This window comes from Miniopterus schreibersii, assembly GCF_964146895.1.
Source record: "Miniopterus schreibersii genome assembly, chromosome: 3".
NCBI lineage: Eukaryota > Metazoa > Chordata > Mammalia > Chiroptera > Miniopteridae > Miniopterus > Miniopterus schreibersii.
This window is the reverse complement of record NC_138103.1, coordinates 45,632,284-45,657,225: the sequence shown is the minus strand read 5'-3', so window position 1 is coordinate 45,657,225 and position 24,942 is coordinate 45,632,284. Positions and strand designations below refer to the sequence as shown.

At 36.4% G+C, this 24,942-nt stretch overlaps 1 protein-coding gene across 2 annotated transcripts in view; it reads right to left on the bottom strand.

Annotated features, from left to right (window-relative positions):
- The window catches only part of FBXL17 (F-box and leucine rich repeat protein 17), a 420,460-nt gene that overhangs the window by 273,237 nt on the left and 122,281 nt on the right, over positions 1 to 24,942 (bottom strand). For both annotated transcript variants that reach the window (XM_081133616.1, XM_081133617.1), the window contains 2 exons: positions 24,131 to 24,238; positions 4,470 to 4,600 (listed from right to left, as the gene is read on the bottom strand). In XM_081133616.1, the coding sequence (XP_080989742.1) occupies positions 4,470 to 4,600; positions 24,131 to 24,238 (239 nt within the window). The remainder of the gene's footprint in view (positions 1 to 4,469; positions 4,601 to 24,130; positions 24,239 to 24,942) is intronic.

The following is a 24,942-nucleotide window of genomic DNA, read 5'->3' as shown; positions in this document are numbered from 1 at the left end:
TCAATTTAAAATCAGAAATATCAAAAAATCTCTACATTCTGGATTTTAATACAGGAGAATTCAAAGCGTAGGCTGGGTGGAGACAGGCATTTAATATAAAATAATATTGATCATGTTTGATGGAATGGTGAGGAAATGGAGAACAGCCAAAGAGAACAGCCCATTCCTCATCCTGGGAAAATCATGGACGTGAGAAAATGTGGGTCCAATGTTGCTAGATTGCAACTTTTCCAAGAGAAGGCTGAAATTCAGAATTTCCATGTGGACTATCCCAATTTTTAAAGTGCTGGCAAATAATTCAACTTTTAAAATATTGTAGAGGCCAAACAAAACAGTTGTGTGGACTGAACTCAGCTGTCACCTACAAGCGTGCGACTTCAAGTGATCTTATTTAAAAGTTTTATTTAAAGAGAAAACATCTATAGTTACTATTCTAAACACTAGTACACATAAAGCGAAATACCAACATATTGCAAATGTTATTTTATACTTGAAAGAAACTGGTCTGAACAGTCTAAGATTTAAAATTCTCCACCTTTCAGAGTGTCCACGGATGCCACAGCCCCCTTTAGATAAACACAAGATTCACACTGCAAACTTACTCCTTAAAGAATGATCAATAAACTTAACACTTTTTTTTTTTTTTAACTGCAAATTCAAAGAGTAAATCTCTAGCTAGGCAAGATCAACTAGTTGGCAACATAATTTACTTTAACAACCAGCTTGACTTTTGTTTTGGTTTGTGACTTCAACTGCTGGGTGCTAGAGAATCTTTCAATCCTCTGGTATTGGTATCCTCTCCTGTTATCTTAATTTATTAGAAATGTTGGTCTACTGTCAATGAAAGAATCATGTATTTGATAATGGGTGTATATATATGTATATATATATCATACGACTGAACTTTATTTTCAAGACTAATGTTAAAAATTGAAAATGGGAAGATTAATTCCCTCTTTAATAGCCAATTTAAATATTAAAATATCTTTTGTAAAGATCTATTAAAATCAATTAGATTTTACTTAATTTTTATTGGCAAAAAAAGAACAAAAGAGCCATTATAAGCGTATCACTATAAAAATGCTCAGAACCATTCAGTTTTTTCACATATCAGTTTTTATACCCAAAGCATGCTGATTTTGACTCTGTGCCAAAACAATGAAGACCAAATTGAATGTGAAATAACAAAAGATTTATATCAAATACAAATAAACATTTCAATAAGCTTGGAGTCAGGGAGAGTGGCAGAGACATAACCACCAGATGTTTAATTTATATCATTGATAGAAATAGTCAGTGTCTTCTTTTCATAAACCACTTGAGTTGTATTTATATTCAAAAGCAATGGTAAATGTCAAATGACTACTAGACCATCCTTCTGAATACAAGAAAATATCACGCCGTTTAACTCTCTAAATATAAAAAGTGCTTTTAGAAAAACAAGAATAAACAACAGCACGTCTCAGTCACACAGATCAATGCAAGGCCCTCAAAACGCTAAAAGGTACCATGAGCATAACAGTAAAGACCTTCCATTACCTCATATTTTAAAATTTTGAACTTAAAAAAAGAGTTTACAGATAAGCGCTTTTAAATGCAGGATAAGCCTTGTATCTAAGATCTGAGAAGAGTATCAGTTTATCTTCATGGGAGGAATTCTCTATTAAAGCTAGCAGCACTAAACATGGGTCCTTTTTACACATACTACGTATAATATATTATCAAAAGGTTCTAGCATACTTTATGAAAGAAAGAAATGAGATTAGTTCTAAAGACGAAAACTAAAAGTCTTACAAATAAATGTCACTTGCGTGTGAATTCCAACTATGACATGGAAACTTGACTCATTAGCTGCCTGCTTTTTCTTGTCTTCATCAGATTTTACTGCAGCAATGATGGAGAAACACATCCATCAGAAAAGCCAAAGAAAAGGCAAGCAAATGGTCTACATTTAATAGAAATGGCATAACCTTCCACTGAACAAAAGATGTTGAAAGAATTAAGCGAGAGCGCCTGTCAAGCGCCTATTAATTACCTGGTAATGAAGGTTACTCTTCTGCCCCTTATCCTCACCTGGCTCACTACTGCCTCCTCCAGCAAGTCTCATGTCACCTGGCGAGCAACCTTTGCGAGCAGCAGGGACTCAGTGCCCCACAGTCTGAGACACGGTACCAAGTATTTAGTAGGGGGTTAATAAATGCTTCTGATCCACTAGAGGATAATAATAATGCACAAATGTAAAAGAGATGCTAAGTGATAGGCTAAATGCATTAGTGCATCCCGGCGCCCTTTATACGAAAGGTCACCAACCCATCTGAGCTAAGTGCCAAAATTATAATGAAGTCTGATGGGAAGTCCTAGATTTATACCAACATAATTACAAATATTACTTAGCTTAGTGAAAGAGTACGGCGAGAACAATGAAATGAGTAATTTAGATGATACTGCAAAGCGGGTTTTAATGTCTGAAACTTCTATTGCAGTACACAGGATAAGTGTAAGCACTGTAATTAAAACCTAAGAGTCTGATCTTTAAAACTCTACGGCTCAACCTCATTAAAATGCATGTTTTCTCAATTAATCCAAACTTTTCCATTAAAAACATAAAAATACACTTTCATTCCTTGCAAATAAATCTCTATAGTACATATATCAGTACATATATTTAGGATCAAATACCAAATAACCATTACAGTGAAGTAGGAAAAAACTGATTGAAACAGCAAGAGGTTTCGGTAGATAGAGCCTAACAAAGGGAAGAAAAGGCAAAGTGAGAACTGCCCAGTTTTTCATTTGTAAATACCAAGTTAAACTGAATGAGCTTTTGAAGAGCTTGAAGAATTGAAACCCCTGAATATCTTTGTTTAAATAATACAAATCTAAGCAAACTGTTTACTTAAGAGATAACCCTTATACTCATATATAGACTGTATCTTATTTACTCTCCAAGTACTGACTCTTCTACCCAGCAGATACACAGAAAACTGTTGTAGAATGAAAGACAAATCATTTTCATAACCAGTGTTACAGAAACGGTTTTCTCCTTTTAATCGGATGCATTTCTAGGAAGTTTATCTCAACATTAAGCTAACGGTAAGCACCTAAAACAACAGGGTAATGTTTTCATGTACTTTATTAGTTGTTATGAAAAACACTTAAAAGATTATTTTAAAGTTGTCATATAATTCATTATGAAGAATGTTGATTATAGAGAATTTTATTTTTAAAATGTTTATCAATTTCCTTCAGATTTCTATATACTTCATACAGTGACTATTACTCAAAAACAAACACCTTTTATAAATGATGACCATGTGCCCATTCTAGATAAGTAAATTTTTCAAGAAAAATTTTACTAAGACAGAGCCAACTCAAAGGTTATTGCATACTTTCAAGAGCAATGCAGGGTAATTTTTTAAAATGTCATTAGAATTAGCCATAATTGGGGAAAACAGATCCTACCTGGTTTTACTTTTAAAGTATAAAAGAAAATTAAAAGTGGAGGGGGGTGAAACCTATATAACTTTATTAACCAATGTCACCCCAATAGATTTAATTTTTTAAAAAGTGGATGGGGAAAGTGTCTTGAAATTAAAGCATTCTCAGACACAAACTTAAATTATTGCTGCTATTTGTGAAAAATATTTAACTCTAAATAGGTTCTAATTTTAGCTAAATAGTACTTTCTATTTTGAAAGCAAAATATTTTGGTGGTCTGTCTTCACACAAAACTTACTCTTGAAAAGTTACTGGGCAAAAATTTGTCTCATGCCTAAGGTAGGTTCATATATAAGAACCTACCTAAACTAATCAGTAGCAGTAGAATAGTAGTACTTTGCAGTTCTTTTCATTATTAAAAAAAAGTTTACTCTCAAGGGTTCTTGCATCTTTTTGTTTCCTTCATGCAATATTTCAAAGAAATACGTTTATCACTGTTTATCACTTGTTTATATGAAAAAAGCTATCTGTTATACGCATCTTTACTCTATGTATTAAATTGTCCATCACATGACTTTCACTTTCAAAACAAATTGTATTATTCAGAGAACAAAATGTCATCCTTGAGAAAGTATATGAATGTATAATGTTTGAAATAGTTCCTAAGAATCATTTTCCTTGATAAGTGAACAGTGAAATTAACCATAAAAGTTGCAAAAATATTAAAGTGACAAATAGCAATATATCCTGGATGGGTGACAAAGAAAAAAATTCAAGAGACTGTTGTTGTACAACTGTTTAGGCAAACATTTGAGTCTTAGCACATGAAAACCATGTTGCAAATACAGGCAGTAGATGGATTAAAGTGTACACCTCTGTTTTCAAAACTTAAACATGTCTATTTGGAAAGGCTTGGCTACATTAAATTTTCCTTCAAGTTGACATGCCTTGTTAAAATGATAATTAGTATTTGGTACACAGAACACATGTGTTCCTTCTGGAAACTGTTTTTAAGATGTTACATTCGTTACCTGTCATTTATGATCCAGTTCAGACAGAGATTGAGAGAGCTAAGATTTTTGCACCTCTTGACAATTTCCATCACGGTTTCATTATCCAGTTCAGTGATATGACGAAGGTCCAGGCTGGAAAGGTTTCTTAGCTAATGAGATAAGCAAAAAGAAAGATGAAAAAAGTAAATGCTATATTCATTCTAAAAAATTATCTAGTTTATTACAAAGCAGAGTATCATTGCACAATATCTGGAATAGACAATAGTCCAGAATCATTTAATTAAACTGTTTAAATAATATTTTACATACTAAATGAGAAATGCGGGCAGAAATCTCTGGTTAATATATAAATGACAACACATTAAAATCAAACAGATTTTATTTAGGCATAAAAAAAATAAAAAGCTAGCAATCTAATAATAGGTGGGAGGCTGTTAAATATATTACATTAAATACCCACAATTTGATAAGATTATTTTCTTTAACATTGTTCAATTTCAGATATTTACCTTCATGATTATAATGTCACTTTTGCATAGGCTTTCTCATTTTTAAAAGATGAAATAGGAGTGAAGTGGTCGATTCAGAAATACCTTGGTGCTATTTTATCAATGGACTCCAAATTGTACTATTATGGGTTGTGTGTTTCACCATGTGGAAAGCGATATGACATGTTCTTTAAGAAGCAAAGATTTTCTCTAGGTACCACTTTCCTCATTTCTTCATTTTCTCTACTCTTTTCTTTATGTTTCCTGCCTTCCCCTGATGTTTAGTCTCTAAAGAAAATTAATAGTATCATTTACACAAAGATGGTAGGATCTTAATTATCCTCTTCAAATGAACTACATTTCAAGCAAGCAATTTTTGCTTAATAACATTTACTTGTTAGAAGATCTAAGCTCTAGAAAGAGATGCAACTGCAATTGAGACCCTGATTATGGCCTCGGGAGACCTTAGGCAAAAACCAACATGTAGTGTCTGGACTCCTGACCCATGGAAACGGTGATAAATGTGCGTTGTGTTAAGCTGCTAAGCTTGTGGTAACTTGTTCAGCAATAAAAAAATTAATACAAAAGGTCTGCAGGGAACTCTGCACCCTTGCGGATAAGCCGGGTTTCTCTTAAGCCAAGAGGAATACCCTCGGTCACTGTAAACACGGAGGGAGGCTCGCTGCTCACAGGGCGCAGGGAGGCCGGCCGCTCAGCTTCTCCTCGACGTGTATCTGCAGCTGCTGAGAAAGTGCTTGCTGGGAACACGGGTCACTCTGATGTGGCCCTTCTTTTCTATATAAAAACCACCATTTTCCTAAACCACATTATTTTTACAGTTAGCTCTTTTACAGGAATTTTTCATCCCAACACCCAAAAACATCTTGCTGTGGGAGATGCACCGCTCTGAGAACATGTTAAAAACCAAACAGCCTCTTTGAATTGCAGGTGCTGGGGACTTGCTGGGCTCGTGTCCTGACAGCAGCCTCATGTCTGCACCACAGCAAAATCAGAAATAGATGAAAAGGGGCCACAGGGCTGCTTGAAAATACTTTGCTGCATGACTCTTAGACCTATGAATGTTAAGGATGCATTTTGCTATGTATAACTATTTACATATGTGAACTCTTAAATACAGCCACATACAATACAGGGGCTTCACTGTATTTTCCCAAGTATCATTTATGATAGTCACTAGGAAGTCAGATCATCATAAAAATATTATCCAGCCACACAAATGTCTCCTATATATGTATATTTTGGGATATAGCACAGCTTCTGACACAAAATTTCTATGTGAATTCTTACATATCTTTTAGCTTTCTTCACTGTAAAATATCTCTTTGTTACAACAATGTGAATGTACTTAATACTGATGAACTATACACTTTAAAATAATTAAAAAGGTAAACTTTATCTTACATACATTTTACCACAATAAAAAAAAAAAATTTGCTTCATCTACCAGGGCATAGTAGGAACATACAATAAAGTTCCATAGAGAAGAAAATGTTAAGTTGTTGATGCCAGTTGGGTCCCCTCACATTAGGGAAGATAAGTGAGGACCAAAGAGGTCTGAAAAACTTATTAAAGTACAGATAAAAGGGAGGGAGCTGTTAGCAAATCTAAACTATTTTATAGACTTGGGGAGATTTAAAGATATCTTCTATCTAGAAGTAGAGCAATGGACTAAGAAGGGGTCACCATTCCAGGAACTATCTACTTGTGACAAAGCTCTAATTCTTGCTGGCTGACTCCTGAGCTACTGGAAATGCCGTAGCCAGGCCCATTCCCCAGTGCAAGGGGGTCAGATGATGACACGGGGCCACTAGGGGCTGATGCTGCCCTGTAATTACTGTCCATAAATGGGACATGTCTTACCCTTTCAATGGAGCACAAACTCATACATGAGGAAACAGATTTACTTGAGTTCCCACAAGCCAGCGTTCTATTGAGATCCCAAAGAGTGTTTTATTTACTCTTGGATTTTTTTCATGAGCTGACAGTCACTGACTCTGCTCACGTGGCCTTCCCTATGACCATTTTAGCCAGTTCAGCTTGAAATATGACAGTATCCAAAGGCAGTTCCAGGAAGACGCAGTCTGAACGCCTCCATGAGAAGTGGCATTTTCATTCAAAACTCCACCAACTGCTCTGTCAAATTCATCACATTCTTTCTCTTGCTGTGGGAATTTCCTAATAGTGCCCTCCAGTGTTTCATAAAAAGCTAGCTAAAGTAATCCTTCGCAGTCTGAATCAAATAATTACATTTAGGAAACTGACATTTTAATTAAACTTACTTTCCTTATAAATCCACTGGTGGTCTTGGGTTGTACAAATCTCAGAGTATTTGAATAAGCAAAGCCATACAATCAAGTTCTTCTAAATGCTTCACCCCAGTTTTTAAATATTTAGTAAAGTATTTTAAAAGAAACTCACGTCAGAGTATAGAGTATAGGTAATCAACTTTCAGTTTAATACTGCTCTTATTAGGGAAAAATATTACTTGAACCAATTCAAGTTAAAGGCTAAAATTAGTCAAGGATTGGTATGGCATATATGAACTTAAGTATAAAATGAGACACTAAAATGTTACCTAGGAAACACAGGCTTGGAGGATTATAAAAAGACCTTAAATGACTTCCAATTTTTCTCAAGACTCTGGAAAAGTACAAAAAAAACCAAATTCTCCATTGTACAGGTTGACTACAGGAGGTGAAGCAACAGAAGAGGGCTCACAGAGTCTTGGCGACGACAGCAGGCATGTCCCACTGCTTCAGGCTAATGAGGATAATTTATGTGACGCCAATTGGAGGTGATAATTTTTGAAAAGACTAAACACTTCTGTATAGCTAAATATGTTGAAATATCAACTAGTACGTAATTTACTTCTTGCCAGCCCTGCAGATACTGGCTTCACTGGGGCTGATTTCAGAGCAATCAGTTGTAATCTTTAGGGATCAAAGTCAAGGGTTGAGACAGGCTGCCTTGCTGGGGAGAACTGAGGTGGAGAGCAGTGCCACACACTCATCTGCCAATCACCTGTCAGGCTGCCAGGATGACTGCTGGAGAGACCAAAGGCACGGGGAGGGGGGTTAGAGAAAGGCATTTATAAGAAAACTGGGGAGAGCCTCCTATCAAGGGGAGGAAGGGAGACACAGGAGAAAGAGGGGGGTTTTAGCATGGGCCCTAGCACAGTAAAACTGGAAAACATATTAAAGAAACTGAGACTGCTGGAATGGAAAGGAAGGGGGCATAGCGGGAATGTCTGCCCCTGAGCATAGGAAGGCTCCACACTTGGACAGGGTCTGATACCTGCGTTTAGAGAAGAACTTGGTTGGCCAAGAGAGAATATATAAAGGGTATCCCTTCTGCTCATCAACTAGGCCTGAACCTTAGCTTGTTTAAAGATGGCACTCAAGTATGGAGATGGTTAAAAAAAAAAGCCATAAACTGTATTTAGGACATCAGGCAAATCCTTTCCAGCACCTCATAGAACTGAGAACCTCAGTGAGAACTGAAAGCGTTTAAGTAGAGAGCCTGAGAGCCTGGCTGAGGCAATAAAAATTTCTAATCATGAATACAGGACACTTCCAGGGTCTTAAACGTCATCAGATCCACAGTAACTACCATGTTAATTCTCTGGCACCTGCGCTATGTATTCCTTCCAACCAGTGCCTCTTACTCACCCTGGGCGGCTGTCGCCTTGTTTTAGTTGCAAATGCAAGGCCTGTGTGGCCCTCCCATTCTCCTGTGGGACCTGACATCTTCCCCATTTTATTTATGTTGTTTTGCTCTGCAGGGCACTTGACGGCCCTGCTCTCCTCAAAGCTATCCCTTCCAATTCCTTCTTGCCACATTACCAGCCAGATTAACACTCCTTAAATAACTCTGATCATATCTCCCACCTTCTCTGAAACCTTTAAGAAACAAAAATATTTCAACTGCAAAAAGGAATCCCAGAGTTTGCCTATCGAGGCTCTTCACTCCCCATCCCTATAATTTATACTGAGTAAAAACATAAATTATTCATTATTTTATTAAATTAGTATGCAGGCATGCATGCCCATAGTAATAAAATACATGATGGGCAAGCAAGATTCTTTAAAAAAAAAAACAAAACACAAAACATTAACAGCTATCGTGTCCTGAGCCACCAGGGCAGTAACAAAGCTGTCTCCATTTCCTAGGAAAGCGTAATTCAGCCTGGGCTCCAGCACATGTCCCTAAAGCCTCCTGTGATGCCCAGTCAGAGGAAGAACTCTGCCCTCTGTGCACCCACTGATGCTGCTCTCTCTCCACCCACAGCCTGAAACTGGGTGCTTTATGTAAAGATTTGGTCCAACTGAGCGTATGTTCCGCCCACTGGAGTGAAAGGCAAGCTGCTGCAGGTCAGGGGCCGGGTCCTGTCCACCTTTCTGTCACCAGTGCCTAACAGGGTGGTAGGTGCATCAAACACACTTATTAAGTGCTCACTGCTAAGTGAGTATACTTAAAAGCAGGATCTAACCTTTTTTTTTACTTTTATCAGCGTTTATTTTATGCTGAGTTTACTCCCGGGCCCTAAGTTTTTGTTTCTTCAGTTCCTCTGGCATCTTTTTCTCCTGTGCAGCCTCCTCTTCTGGTTTAGGAACGACCTGCTCTTCTTTCAGCAGGATCATCCCCATGTGGCAGGAGAGCACATGTGTGGGTCAACTGGCCCATGAGCTCTGGAAGTCCTGTGCCGCATCTCGGGAGGTTTGTTCACCTGGATGTGTTCAACGAACAGTGAATCTGCATCTAAACCCTGAAGTGCAGCAGCATCCTCAGCATTTTTAAGCCTGTGCAGCAAAAATTTAGCACTTTTTCTGGACCACTGACCCTGTGTCCAGCCCGACTTTTTGGCGTGGGCACACCTACCAACCTCACCATTGAAACAACGGAATGGCCCACATTGCTTCTGTAAAGTGACATCCTTCAGATACTTGGTGGCTTTTCAGATATGCATGCCCTTGATGGCCTAGGCAGGTTCACGGGTATTCTTAACGTGAACACAAAGATTTTAACCTCTTGATCTGCATGATCTTGGGTGTCTTCTGGGTCAAGTGAATAGCAAACCATTTTCAGAGGTCACCCCAGGCCACTTTTGGGAAAAAGAGAGCCAGGATCTAAATTTTAAAGATATTTTCATTTATTTAAGTTTCCAGAAACCAGGTCTCCGCCTTTACTTACATCAAATGCGGGATCTGCAGCTCTGAAGCTAGATGCTTTTAAAAGTGATATATTTGAACATAAACTTCACTAAGATGTAATCATTAAATAATAAAAAACAACATTCTCATTACACACAATTAAAGGTCATTTTAGAACAAGAAGCATAATCAGTAATCTATTTACATATCTGTTCTTAAAATGAAGGCCATTAAAGATGAAAGAAAAAAAAAGCCTCCATAAGTTGTCAGAGTTTTGATGCGTGTGGCAAGAATTCTGAGCAGTTCACCAAAATTTTAATCACTGTCTTCTGCTGCAGAAATGTGAATTTGTTAATTGGATTTCTGCTGCTTCTACCAATTCAGAATGGAGGCTCTGCCCCTCCTCCCCCACTCTGGCAGGCGGCACAGTCTCTAATTGACTTCTTCCTAGTACTTTTCTTTCCACCAAATTCCTTTCTTTTCTCCACATAGGATTTCTAGAGCTCATAACAAGCTACAGAGAGCATTAAAAGTTAGCAGCACTGAGAAGCCCTGTCACTTTTTTATGAAGCAAGAGCTGACAAACAGAACTTTTCTTCAATTAAAAATTAAAATGTTCACACTGTTTTATTTAAATAAGAAAAACAAATCAAAGCTCAAATCAATTAAGGGTAAATTAAGTCAAAAGTGAATGCGAGCAAGGAGAGAAGACTCCACCTAATTGGACTGGCTGTGTACTTCTCTCTCACTTTCCCCATCTACTTGGGGGGAAAAGACAGTTCGTGGAATTTTGAACCCATTTTAGTCGCTTGCATCCACATATCACGCGACGATGTATTGAAAGTTTTGGAACTATATCCCAAATAAAAGTTTTGCAACCTTATTTTTAATAGTAGTAAAATAACTGAAATGCCATTAGCCCAACACTGAAACTTATCATATCCAAGCTGAGTAGCCTGTACACTGACCTCTTAATCTTACACTATTAAAGCAAAACAGCCAAAGTATTCTGTTCTTTATTTCTAAATGTGTAAAGCTGAAAAACAAAGGCATGACCCTGATGATATTTAATTTAAAAAATATTCTGGCTTATATTTTTATTTTCTATCATTCCAAAAATGTTACGGAAATGTTGTACTTACTCTCTAAAATAAAATGTCTTTTTTTTTTGCTTTCTTCCTGGTTTAGAATATGTAACTAGGACTCACTTCCACATGGAAAATCTCTCAGCCTTACTCTCTCATTTCTAGACTTCAGCCTAAAACCAGAGCTCGGAATAAAAAGTGCCTAAACCTTACTTTCAGAAATTAGTGTTCCTCTGCTGCGACCAGGTTGTTTCAGAGAGTTAGGCCAAAAGCCCTGGGGCACCGGATGATCAGCACCATGCTGAGCCACTTGGGTCTTCCATACTCCCCAAAACTACATCTCCCAACGCAAAGAGGAGCAGCGAGGCATGAACAGGTACCTGCAGCTTCTCTCTGAGTGTTACCCCATAGGTCTGGAGCACCCTGTGCCACCCAGGAAGAAAACAGCTAACCTAGGTGTCTATCAGCAGTGTTCTCTCCTCTCAATCTCTAAGCCATTTATAAGGGAAGAAACATTCCAAAGTGTATATGTGTTTCTCCCACCATCATTCTCCCTGCAGTCCCCGAATAAAGCCCCAAATACCCCTTCTACTTGGAAGATAACGCTGATATCAACAATCTAAAAACAAATCAATCAGATCACTCCTACTAGTGAGAAAGTAGTCATAGATTCTCATCCTAAAATAAAATTAGGATCCAGTTTTGGAAAAAATACTATTTCTTCCATGATCTTCATTTCTAGCATTGCACTTGATTTAATTATTCATGGTATTATCCAAGTGCCCCAACCACCTATGATAAAGAAAGAATGAACACTTTACAGGTGAAAAAGGCCTAAAAAGACTCAAAGTTTTTAAAGTGCATGTAAGGATTTATACCCAAAATCCACATGAGGGACTCTCCAAACACTGAATCACATCCCGTTTGTTATACTGAGTTTTACCTTTCTTCTGCAATAACAACTCCAAGAAGCAACAGCATTTGGTTAACAATATATTTATATTTGGAACTGGTAAGATTTAGTTCCTGACTCCCTAATTACGCTCAATGTTAGGAGCTGGAAGTGAATGACCTGAAATTCTAGTTTCATGACTATGCTATAGGCAGTGTATCAGTTACCAATGAGAAATGGTAATCAGAAAATATCTTTGTAAAATTTTCCTTGATATTAAAAATGTAAAACATGAAATGACATCATTAAAGTAGATAATACAATTTTTTTCAAAACAAACTGCAAAACTTTTATGACTTTGATTTATATACTAAAGCACTACTTTCTAACACAAAAAAACTGTCCATCTGTAAGACTGTTCTCTTAACCAGTTCTGTCCATGTATGAGTTGAAAAGCTTCAACCAACTGAGAAAAATTATAATATTTAGTGTACATCTAAGGTGAAACTTTAAATACTGATTTATGATTTATTTTAATATTATGTATTTTGAGTCACATCTTCTTACATCAATAAAAAGCATTTATTGAAATTGAAAGACTTTTAAAATTTTTTAAAAAAACAACAGGAGTGCTGACATGATAGCATGTAATTTTTTGTCAGTCAAAACCATTAAGGTATAATTTAAATTAACTGGTAACGTATAACCAATAACTCAAATTACGAGTTCATGACAATTAACTTCTTATATATATATTTAGTCAAATATTTTTCTTTCCATTTGTCTCTTTGAACTGGAATTATACATCACAGCTCGGGAAAAACATCTACATTTTATTCTTGCTAGAAGCATGTATGCAACTATCTTTCTATAATGAGGCCACTAGCCCTCTACCCTATTCTTGGAACTCACCATGGCCTTGTGGCTTCCTTCCTCTTAGCTGTCGCAGAGCTAGCTGCCCCTCTCTCTCTAGTTATAATCTGTCTACATCCAGGACAGATGTCTGACTAGTGACAGTCTAAAGAAGGGTCAAGTCTAATTTAAATCTTATATTATGTGCAATTCTCTGCTTTGTGCTTTGATCCTCATTGTCACAAGTCTCTCTGAGAGGAAATAAACACCAGTTCTATTTTCTCAAATGTAAGAAACACAAAATGACCCAGAGAGGACGATGTATTGGGTCTAAGCAGGAAAAGAGAAACCGCTACAAGTATTTATTAAATTACATGAAGAGAATTTCATTAAGGAAACCGGTTATTCTGATGAAGGAGAAGTTGAGAAGATGAACTGGAGAGGCCACTGTGAGCCAGAAAATTAGCAAGGGCGGGAAGCCACAGGCACCCCACGGCTGCAGGGACAAAAGGAAGTCAATGATCCTGGAAGCCACAGGCCACCGTGACACAATACAATCTGGAGGGGCAGGGAATCTGTCCAGGGCTGAAATCAAGGAATGGCTAAAGCTGTGACTAACAATACTACCAGGGAGGGAGGGAGGGAAATACTCTCACTCTCCCTCCCTCTCTTTGGGTTCCTGCCTCCCTCTAAATGGCACCTGCAGAGTGAAGCCCCAGTGATACCGAAGAGCATGCAGAAGGGCACAGAGGAAAGGAAGGGCCTGAGGGCAGACAGACCTTGGACCAGCACAGAGCAAAAGGAAAAAGGGGAAGAGGAGCCAGTTTCCAACCACAAAAAGAGGTAGTCAATCTAATGGGAGCTCTTTGTAAGGACCTGAACAGGAAAAATTGACTGCCAGAGTACTCCTGCACCTAGCCTGAGAAACCCAGGGTGCTGACCAACTTTGTTTTCTTCTTTGAGCCAGATGATAGCTGTAAAAGTCAAAACTTGAGCTGCTTTCTCGGGCACAGGGGTATTGTTCCATTTATAAAGATCCAAGATTGATAGCCAACTGAAGAAGTACCTCTGATCAAACATAATAACCAATCATTTTCTCTAGTGAATATAACAGAGAAAGCTCCAGTGGGAAGCTTTTTCTTGGGGGAAAAAAATGATGTTGGTCAATCATCCCACTGGGATACAATCAATTGAAAGGAAGTGTACAGTAGGGGAAGCAGCTGTGTTTCTGAAGGTTTTGTAAATACTCTGTGATAAACAACTTTTGTGTAAATGCCTATGATACCTCTGGGCTGGAGAGCAAACATGTGAAGAGCTCAATTGCCTTTAGTCAACAGACTATTAGGCCAATGTGTCTGCAGAAGAGGGAGCTCAGAACCATACTTTCTTCCAAAAAGTATTATGGAAAATAATGAGTAATGACACATAGGCCCAAATTCTGGTTAAATATTGAGGCTCCAAGTTAAAATTTCAGAACACATACTCCTACTATAGCATAAATAACTTACCCTTTGACTAACAGAGTTACTATGGAAATTAATTCCCTATTTTCAAAGAATATGACTATAATAAAGACACATAATCTTCCATTCGGTATCCAGGAGTCCCTGTACATCATCATTATAAACCTCACACAACATTAAACAAAATTGTAAAGAATAACCAGGTTACTCAGATTCTCGATTGATTACTGATTGACACAGTATGAGCGTGTACTATGTTTAAATATGTGTGAGAATCAATATATAATATGTACACAGGTAGGCACTTCCTGTGGTTGATCTGCCCAGATCAAGTGAAAATAGTGCTTAAATAAGATAGTTGAATCAATTAAAAAATAAAACACTGTTAAATATTTTATAGATGTTTAAAACTAGTAAGTCAATATAAGTGTCAATGTTTTGTTATCAACTGAATGTTTTTTAATTAGATTCTATTAACTCTGTAACTCTCAATAACTGTTTATTTTAAATTAATAAATGAGAAGGGCTTACTTTTTTCCCCTCAGTAGTATATTTTCTCATAAGTTACATTATGACTTATTCTCATTGAGCCTCAAATCTGGTTTCCCTAATTCGTATAGTCTGTTCTGTTGATTTAGAGATGAGATCCCATCCGTGTCCAGTATCACTTTCACACATAAACCACAAGAATGAGTAAGGTAGACTCACACTGATCCTTAAATAAAATTTCTGTCAGAAAACAGTGTGAATGACTTGAAATTCTAAAAGAACATGAAAGCAACAGCTCCTAACGCCTTTCTTGGATAAAGACTGACCTCATGTGTTAAGAGACCAGATAAATATAATTGAAAACCATTTTAACAAGAATATTTGCAACAAAAACCACAATTTATAAACAAGTGTGTAATAAAAATCCAAAGAGTGAACTGAGGATAATATAAACAGAGTAAATAATATTTAAAATATAAAGCCAAGATCCAAGAGAGGCCCTTTCAAAAAAGATTGCAAACTTTCCTCATTTCATACTAATATGTTTATATTGAAGCCTGAAGCAACCATTTTATCAAAAAATAAATGCAACAAAGAAACTCATCTGTTCATTTTACTTGTTAGAACTTCTACAAACTGAGTCATTTGAAAGATGAATTCATTTACTCTACTATTGTCACATTAACACACCCTGCTATAGTAGCTGCAGAAATAAAAATGTAGCACAAACACGTATACATTACAACCAGAGTGTGAGTAATAGATTTACAAAATATAAGAAAAATAGCCTCACTGAACAGGTATCACTGACTTAAGAGAACGAAAAAAATAAATGGGTAAATTGACGCAGCTTATGTAGACATTGCCTGTATTAACTTAAAAAATAAAAACAAAGCCACTAATTTGTGCAATAATATTAAGGACCAACAGTGTATTCCCCTGATTCTGTGTATTGCTATGTGGAAATTTTTTTAATATTTTTATCAAAAAATACAATTTCAGTTGTTCAGTGTGTTAACTTAAATCATTAAATAACCCTTTAAAGGTCAGCAGGGAAAGAAAAAAAAAAGAAAGAGCAGACAGTTATTAATCTTAACATTCAGCATTGACCCTCAGGTAGAATCAAGGTTCACGAAGTTTTTAAGGAAGACTTCTTTTCATGAAAACTATTTTACATTTTTATTTTAATGAAAGAATATAAGTGGGTTAGGACTAAAGACACAAGAACTTTCATACTCTGTGATGAACATTTTTCTCAGTAATTAATTCTATTTTTCAACTGCTTCCTTGGTTATGCGCAGAGCACTTGCCGCTACAACCCCAGAGGAAGGTAGGTGCTGTCAGTACCCCCACTTTACAGGTAAGGAAACTGAGGCAAGGAGATCAGGTGATCTGCCCAAGGTCCTACATTCACTGGTCATATCATTAGCTCTGGTGACAGCAATAAGTGGTTGGCTGTTCCAAACATTTTTAAAAAAAATTAATGGGCCAGACTAGGCACAGATATCCTCAATACTCCATTTTTGGCTCAACTTTTAACTCCTAGAAGGCTAAAAAGAACCAAGAACACGGTCATGCAACACAGACCCCTTCATGATACTCACTGGGTTATACTCACTACACAGAATTTCACAAGCTGAATGGATTTAAGAATATGTATTTTTCACATATCAAAATATCATTCAACCACTATAATTAATCAGAAACAAATGAAATGGTAATCTCTGACTAAACAGCAGTATCACCCCTAAAGTAGCAAAATCAGTAGTATGCCTCTCCTTTAGAATAATTTAGAATTCTAAATTATCAGCTATGTGGAAATTTAAAAAGCAAAAACGTTCACCTTTTATTTCCAGTCTCTGAATAAATAAGAAAAGGAAGAGGAAAATTGAGTTAGCTGCATGAATGAACATACTTTCAGTTACTTATGTTAAATTAACTTAAAAAAAACAATTTTGTTTTCCTTTAGAAAACATTTCGTATTTTCAAGTATAAGCACTTTTAAAATATATGGTTTTTTAAAGAGTTCTTTAAATGTGATTATGATCTAAGAAAATATCAGAAGCTTGGTCATTTTGTTTAGCTGTCACCTTCCTCAAAAAAAAACTCTGTTTAAAAATAAAAACGAGCAGACATAAAAATCTTCAACCAAGTCCATACCTGCCATGTCCCAAGAACCCAGTCCATGCTGATAAACTGAATAACTGAAGCAACAATAAGATTTAATGTAGTACAAATTAATAGTATTAATTAACAGTCACAATTTTAAAATAGTTCAACAATCTAAAAAAATACATCACTAAATTACGAAAAATATAAAATTTTTATATAGCATATAATAAACTTTTTGCAAAAACTTTGTTGTGATCTTCCTTAATAGTTATTTTAAAAAATCTTCCTGACTGACTGTAATCATTTGAACTTGTCTGATATAAAGCGATTCATAACGGATATGTGGCATTAAATTCATGAACCCACAGCATTTCTGAGGTTTGCACTCCAACTACATGTAAAAATAACTTGCCACTTGACATTTCAGACTCCATAAGCCTATTTGTTCAACTGATTTTTAAATTAATATTAAGTTAACATTAATTATTATCCTGAGCTTCTCCATGCAACTATGCATTCTTAAAAATTATGATATTGAATAGTATGATTTTATCATGTTGCATTAGTAACATTTTAAACTTTTTGACCCCTTATAGGCTTTTTCTTATGGAAATTTTCAAATATAAACAAATATAATGAGAATTGTATAATGAACCCCTTGCCCTATAACCCAGCTCAAGTATCTGTATTTTGTCGTTTTTGTCTCCTTTTCTCTTTTTCTTTTTTTATCCACTTTTTAATATTTTAAACTAAATACCTAACATTGTGTAATTTCACTAGTAAATACTCAAGTATATATCTCTTACTGATGAAGTTTTTAATATATAACAAACATTTGGTACAATTCACCAGTGAGCAATCTGGGCCTAGAGTATTATTGGAGAGAAGGTTTTTAACTACAAATGCAATTTATTTCAGAGAGATAGGGCTATTAAGATAATCTATTTTCTCTTGAGTGAGGTTTGGTAGTTTGTATCTTTCAAAAAAACATTCCATTTCATCAAATTTGTAGTATTTATAGGCATAAAGATGTCCATAAGATTCCTTGTTATACTTTTAATATCTGTAGAATCTGTAAGTTATGTCACTCCTCTGAGTCATAATATTGGCAATTTGTGTTCTCTATATCTCTCTTTTCCTTAATCAGCCTGAATAGAGATTTATCAACTTTATTTTATAAAGAACCAGCTTTTGGTTTTATTAACTTTCTCTGCTATTTTTCCTTTCCTCTTGCTTACTTTGAGTTTAATTGACTCATCTTTTTCAAGTGCCATAGGTAGGAGCTAATATTGATTTGAGACCTATCATTTTTCTTATATGAGTGCTCAGGGCTATTACAGTAGCCCCCACCCCCCCTTCTCTGAATAGAATACATTTCAAGACACCCAGAGAATGCCCGAAATTGTGGATGGTATCAATCCCTATATACTGTTTTTTCCCATACATAAGTGCCTATGATAAAGTTTAGAAATATACTTAACCAAAGATGTAAAAGATCTGTACTCAGAAAACTACAGGACACTGAAAAAAAAGAAACAGAGGAAGATATAAACAAATGGGAAAATATACCATGTTCATGGATTGGAAGAATTAACATCATTAAAATGTCCATACTACCCAAAGCAATCTATAAATTCAATGCAATCCCTATTAAAATGCCAATAGCGTATTTCACAGATCAAAAACAAACACTTCGAAATTTATATGGAACCAAAAAACACCCCAAATAGCCACGGCAATCTTGAGAAAGAAGAACAAAGTTGGAGGAATCACAATACTAGATATCAAGTTATACTACAAAGCCACTGTATTCAAAACAGCCTGGTACTGGCGCAAGAACAGACAAATAGATCAGTGGAACAGAAGAGAGAACCCAGAAATTGGCGGACACGATTATGGTCAATTAATATTTGACAAAGGAGGCAAGAACATAGAATGGAGTAAAGACAGTCTCTTCAATAAATGGTGCTGGGAAAATTGAACAGGTACATGCAAAGAAGTGAAACTAGACCACCAACTTACACCATACACAAAAGTAAATTCGAAATGGATAAAAGACTTAAATGTAAGACATGAAACCATAAAAATCCTAAAGGAAAACATAGGCAGCAAAATCTCAGATATCTCTCATAACAATATGTTTATAGACACATCTCCTAGGGCAAGAGAAACGAAGGAGAAAATAAACAAATGGGAATGCATCAAAATAAAAAGCTTCTGCACAGCAAAAGAAACCATCAACAAAACACAAAGGGAGCCCACTGTATGGGAGAACATATTTGCCAATAACACATCAGATAAAGGGTTAATATCCAAAATATATAAGGAACTCATACAACTTAACAAAAGGAAGACAAACAATCCAATTAAAAAATGGGCAAAGGACCTGAATAGACACTTCTCCAAAGAGGACATACATATGGCTAAGAGACATATGAAAAAATGCTCAATGTTGCTAATCATCAGAAATTAAAACCACAATGAGGTACCACTTCATACTTGTCAGAATGTCTACCAACAAATCAATGAACAAGTGCTGGCAAGGGTGTGGAGAAAAGGGAACCCTAGTACACTGCTGGTGGGAATGCAGACTGGGGCAGCCACTATGGAAAGCAGTTTGGAGTTTCCTCAAAAGATTAAAAATTAACCTGCCATTTGACCCCATGATCCCACTTCTAGGAATATATCTTAAGAAACACAAAACAACAATCAGAAAAAACTTTTGCACCCCTATGTTCATAGCAGCGAATTTACAATAACTAAGATCTGGAAACAGCCCAATTGCTCATCAGTAGATGAGTGGACAAAAAAGCTGTGGGACATTTACACCATAGATTACTATGCAGCTGTAAAAAAAGAAGGATCTTTTATCCTTTGGGACAGCATGGCGGGAACTAGAAAGTATTATGCTAAGTGAAATAAGCCAGTTAGAAAAAGACAAGTACCACATGATCGCACTTATATGTGGAATAAACAAAATAAACTGATTAACAAAATGGATCCAGAGACATAGAAGCATGGAACAGACTGAGGGGGTTGGGGGGGGGGGTGGATGTCGGGTGGAGGGGATCAATGGGGGTAAAAAGGGGACACCTGTAATATTTTCAACAATAAAGATAATTTGTTAAAAATAAATAAAGTTTAATTTATAAATTAGACAAGAGATTAACAACATAATAGAAAAATTACAATAATATACTGTAATAAAAGTTATATAAATGTGGTCTCTCTGTCTCTCAAAATATCCTATTGTGTTGTATGTACGTCCCAGGAGGGGTGGAGCAGGATGGCACGAGACTTCATCACACTACTCAGAACAACACATTTAAGTTTTAAAAGTATGAGTTGTTTATTTCTGGAATTTTCCATCCAATATTTTTAGACTATGGTTGACCGAAGGTAACTGAAACCAAAGAAAGCAAAACCACAGATGGGCAGCAGCAGGACTACTGTAATTTTTCCTAAAGAGCATTGGAGCAGTATCACATAAATCCAATGTGTTGTGTTCATTCTCCTTCAGTTCAAAATACTTTCTAATTTCTCTTTTGATTGCTTCTTTACTCATGGGTTACTTAAGATTGGATGCACAGGGAGGTCAGCCACAGATCCCTGGGGTTCTCTATGGGGTTCTCTCCACTCTGGGGCTCTGTTCTCTAAAATCTGGCTGCCTTGGTCTCCCTGGATTTTCTGTTCTGTCTCAACTGTGACAGTCTGCTGAGTTTTGCCTAGGTCACCCCGCCCTGCGCTGCAAGTTAGAAATTCTTTCAATGCATTAGACAGAGGCAAACATAGGACTTCTCCTGTTTCCCATGTCTCAGGGATCATTGTCCTTGATATCCGGTGTCTTGAAGATCATTGTTTCATATACTTTGTATGTTTGGGGGGTTGTTTCAAGTATGAGAGTAAACCTGGGCATTATTACCACATCTTAGCTGGAAGAAGAAATCCAGTGTTTTGTTCTTTATATATCACTATGAACTCATGATTTTTATACATTTCATTTGTTTTAATCCACTGTAATCATTTTTCTTTTTGAGGCTGAAAGTATCCCAGTCTAGGCCAGTGGGAGCCACTACATGTTGGCTTTTGTGTCTTTTTGACATGTTTCTACTAGTCCCTTTGGTGGTGAATGGTATTTAGGTACTAGGGATTAACTATTTATTTGCATTTGCTAAACTTGTTTTTAAAAAGTAGGAGGGAGAGCAAGAGGGCAAGATAGAGGTATTTTATTTACAAATAAGTACATTACAAAAAACTGAACATACCTGTGATGGAGGAGACTCAATTCTGCCACATACAAGTCACTCACACCCTCAACTGTTAAAGACTTCAAAAGTTCTCATCATTTCTCCCTCAATATGAATCTCCATGTTTCCAAAAACAGTCTACTAAATCTGACTTTATGTTCTAAACTTGTGTTCATTCAGTCTCAGCTATTTCTGGACTCTCATTTACACAGTCATAGCAGCTTAGAAGGAAGGCCCCCTATTCCAATATTGTTTGGTATTAGTGGAATCTATCTGAAGACTAAGGGTGTGTCATCAATAAATATTGCAAAGTAAATTAGAATCCAGCCAAGCCTGAGAACATCAAAGTGAAATTAAGTCCAAAGGATCATTATAACAGAATATCAGTATTCTTCCATCTATACCCAATCTTCAGTCTTCTTACCCATGGTTTAACAATCTAAGTTGTCACAAATTTCCTTTCTAACTTACTAAAAGCTTCACATTTCTTAGTTTCAGTGAAACCCCCACACAGTCCTTTCCAGGTCAATGATTCTTAAATTCATAGGTTATTCTGTGTGCAAGAAACTCTAGAGATAAATCATCCAATCCAGGCATATCTCTTGATAGATAGGGAACTAAGACACAGAGATTTTACGGCACTTGCCTCTATGAGCAAACTGAGAGCCAGAGATTTCCTAAATCATATAGACTGATAGTTCTCAATAGTAGGTGTTTGACATCCCCCTAATTTTATATGTAAAAATTGCATACCATGGTGATAATAAATTATTTAGCAACTATACACCATGATGACTATAATAGCAACACAACTTTCTAGGATCATTTATTTATTTACAAAATTCTGTGAATGTAATTTACATTTTGTGTAATGTCTTAGCATGTAAACAGTTTGTCAGAATACAAAATGTTTTACTAAAAAGCTTTGTATTTTATTTAAATCTGAGTTCTACCCTTGGTTTCAAGAGGTAAAACAATTAAAATTGCTCTGCAAAAGCTACGAATGTTTAAAATTCTATCTTGCCTTTACTTGAATCCAGCAAACTAAGCATATAACACCACAAACCAGTCTTCTCATCACAGACTTTGTTGAGCAGCAGAAACAACCCTCAAAACTCTGAGGACCAGCTTTGATATCAATCAGGCAGATTCTGACTGCGACAGGGCAAACCGCCAATCCTGGCCTATAACCCTAAGAACCTTCTCAGCAAATGGAGCCTTCCAGCACAGACATTTGCTGTAGCTGCTATTTTGTCAAAGAGAATAATTCTGGTCTTTTTAGTACCAGTGTACCATAATTTTTTGCCATCTCAAAATGCTCAGAGAAGGACTTAATGACCTAATAAGTCCTGTTTTGTCTTTAATGAGTATAATTTCTAGTGATAGTAAAATCCCACATATGATCATTGTTACATTTGTTGTACACAATCTGTTCGTCCAAAGGCATTTCTACTCTACACTATTAACAGCAAAGATATGACTACAAAAACATTCATCTACCAAGATGTTCAGGCATGGTTATAAGAAATGAATAAAAATTATGGTTATATATGGTTATACTGAGATGTTCTGATAGAATAATAATTGAGAATAAGCTACCTATCCTCTCCACTGGCTTTAGGTTCTGACCCTCAAAATACAATTAAAGCTGACCAGTCATTAAAGACACAGGAAAATCACAGCCTCTGTTTTAGATAGACTTGAACAGTGATTTGTTATTTTTTTCTCAAATACTTGGATTTTTCAGCAATTTAGATATCACAGCATTTATGTTAATATTAGTAACTAACATTTACTTAGCACTTACTGCAATCTCAATACTGAGGCAAGCACCTTGCATATATTACTTCTATTAATACCCTGAAAAATTATTTGCCTGCTTAGCTAATAAGTGGCAGAGCCAAGGTTCAAGCCCGGCCTGACAACAGAGCCCAGGCTTCTATCCACTGTGCCTTATTGCCATAGTCCTGGGCAACTTGTAAACATTTGCTCTTTTCTATTTCCCACTAAACTGCAAACTTAAAGAGACCTGAAGAGGCCAAGCCCAAACAAACCCGGGATCTCACCTGCATTATTTCAGCCTTGTGCTACTAACACCACAGTTTTCTAACAGCAGTGAACTGAAGGAAGGCTGATTGAATAGGTTACTAAGCTTTTTAGTGGAAAAGGCAAGACTCATCCATTCTCCTAAGTACTATATTATACAGTTAAAATCCATGCAGTGACAAGTTTCAGGCAATACACAGGTAAATTTTATAGTAACCAGTTTTTCTCATGACATGTATGTAAATAAGAATTAACCCCTAATTACTTGAGAGCTCTGGAAAGCAGCAGAGATGGCACATAACTGAGAGATTGCAAAGGAACAAGCATTTTCACCTTGCTAAAACAGGAGATTTCATATATTTGGTGCACAGGAAAGCTATAAGGTTAATTTTCTATATACATTCACCTCTCTTTCACCTTAGATACTAGGCTTAAAAATATGTACTGGCCATATTCCCCTCTGAAAAGCAAAAATGTTCTGAGGACCTAATGAAAAGTGAGCAGTTAAAACTACAATCAAATTACCTTCTAAATGCAATACATTATTAAGCTAACATTTAAATAATTCTTGCCACATATATGAGTTTATTTAAGGCATGTATCTCATAGTTATTAGCAATAAAAAAGCAAAATAGGAAGCTGCCTTTTTAATAAATAAGTGGCCCATTTTAGAAAGGGCAGGTTTGGTATTGTTGCCTTAAACTCGTTTTAACTTTATCAAACACTAGTACACTTTTGTAACGGTCTATTTCCATCCAAGTACATTTAACATTGCTAGGGCCCTGATATGAAGGCTAAGTGAAAACACAAAGCAAAAATAGCCATGGTACCTACCTTGGTGAGGTGGATGACTCCTTTAGAAGTAACCGAACAACCCATGAAGCCAACATACTGAAGTTCAGGACAATGCTCAGCAAATGCTTTCACTGACTGATCTGTCACCTACGGAAGAGACGTGAGGAAAGTCATTCAAGGTGGCATCCCAGTGAATTTCAGGATTTGGCTCCTCAAATTCCCTCTGCCCAACTCACATCATTAATATTTCCCTACCCATTAGATCATTTGAGTCAGTTTACAAACATGCTGCAATATGTCTTGTGGGTTTTTTGAAATCCTCCCTTCACCCCACATCTCTTCCAACATCCCATGTTTTTCCACTTCTTCAGAGAAAACATTTTGAAGTCTGGCTGGTGTGGCTTGAGCATTGACCCATGTACCAAGAGGTCCCAGGTTCGATTCCCCATCAGGGCTCATGCCCAGGTTACAGGCTCGATCCCCAGGACAGGGCATACAGGAGGCAGCTGATCAATGATTCTCATCATGTTTCTACCTCTCCCTCTTCCTTCCTCTCTCTCAAAAAAACAAAAACAAAAAACCAATAACATTTTAAAAATACATCTCAAAGATGTCAACACTATCTACCTCCACTTCTTCAACTCAATATATACTTTTTTATTGACATATAATTCACATACTATAAAATTCACCTTGTCAAAGGGTAGAGTTCAGTGGTTTTTAGTATAGTATATTCACAAGGTTGTGCAACCATCACCAATATCAAATTTCATGATATGTCCATCACCTCAAAAAGAACCCCCTTGCCCACTGGCAGTCACACTCCCCTATTCCACCCCCTGCCCCAACTG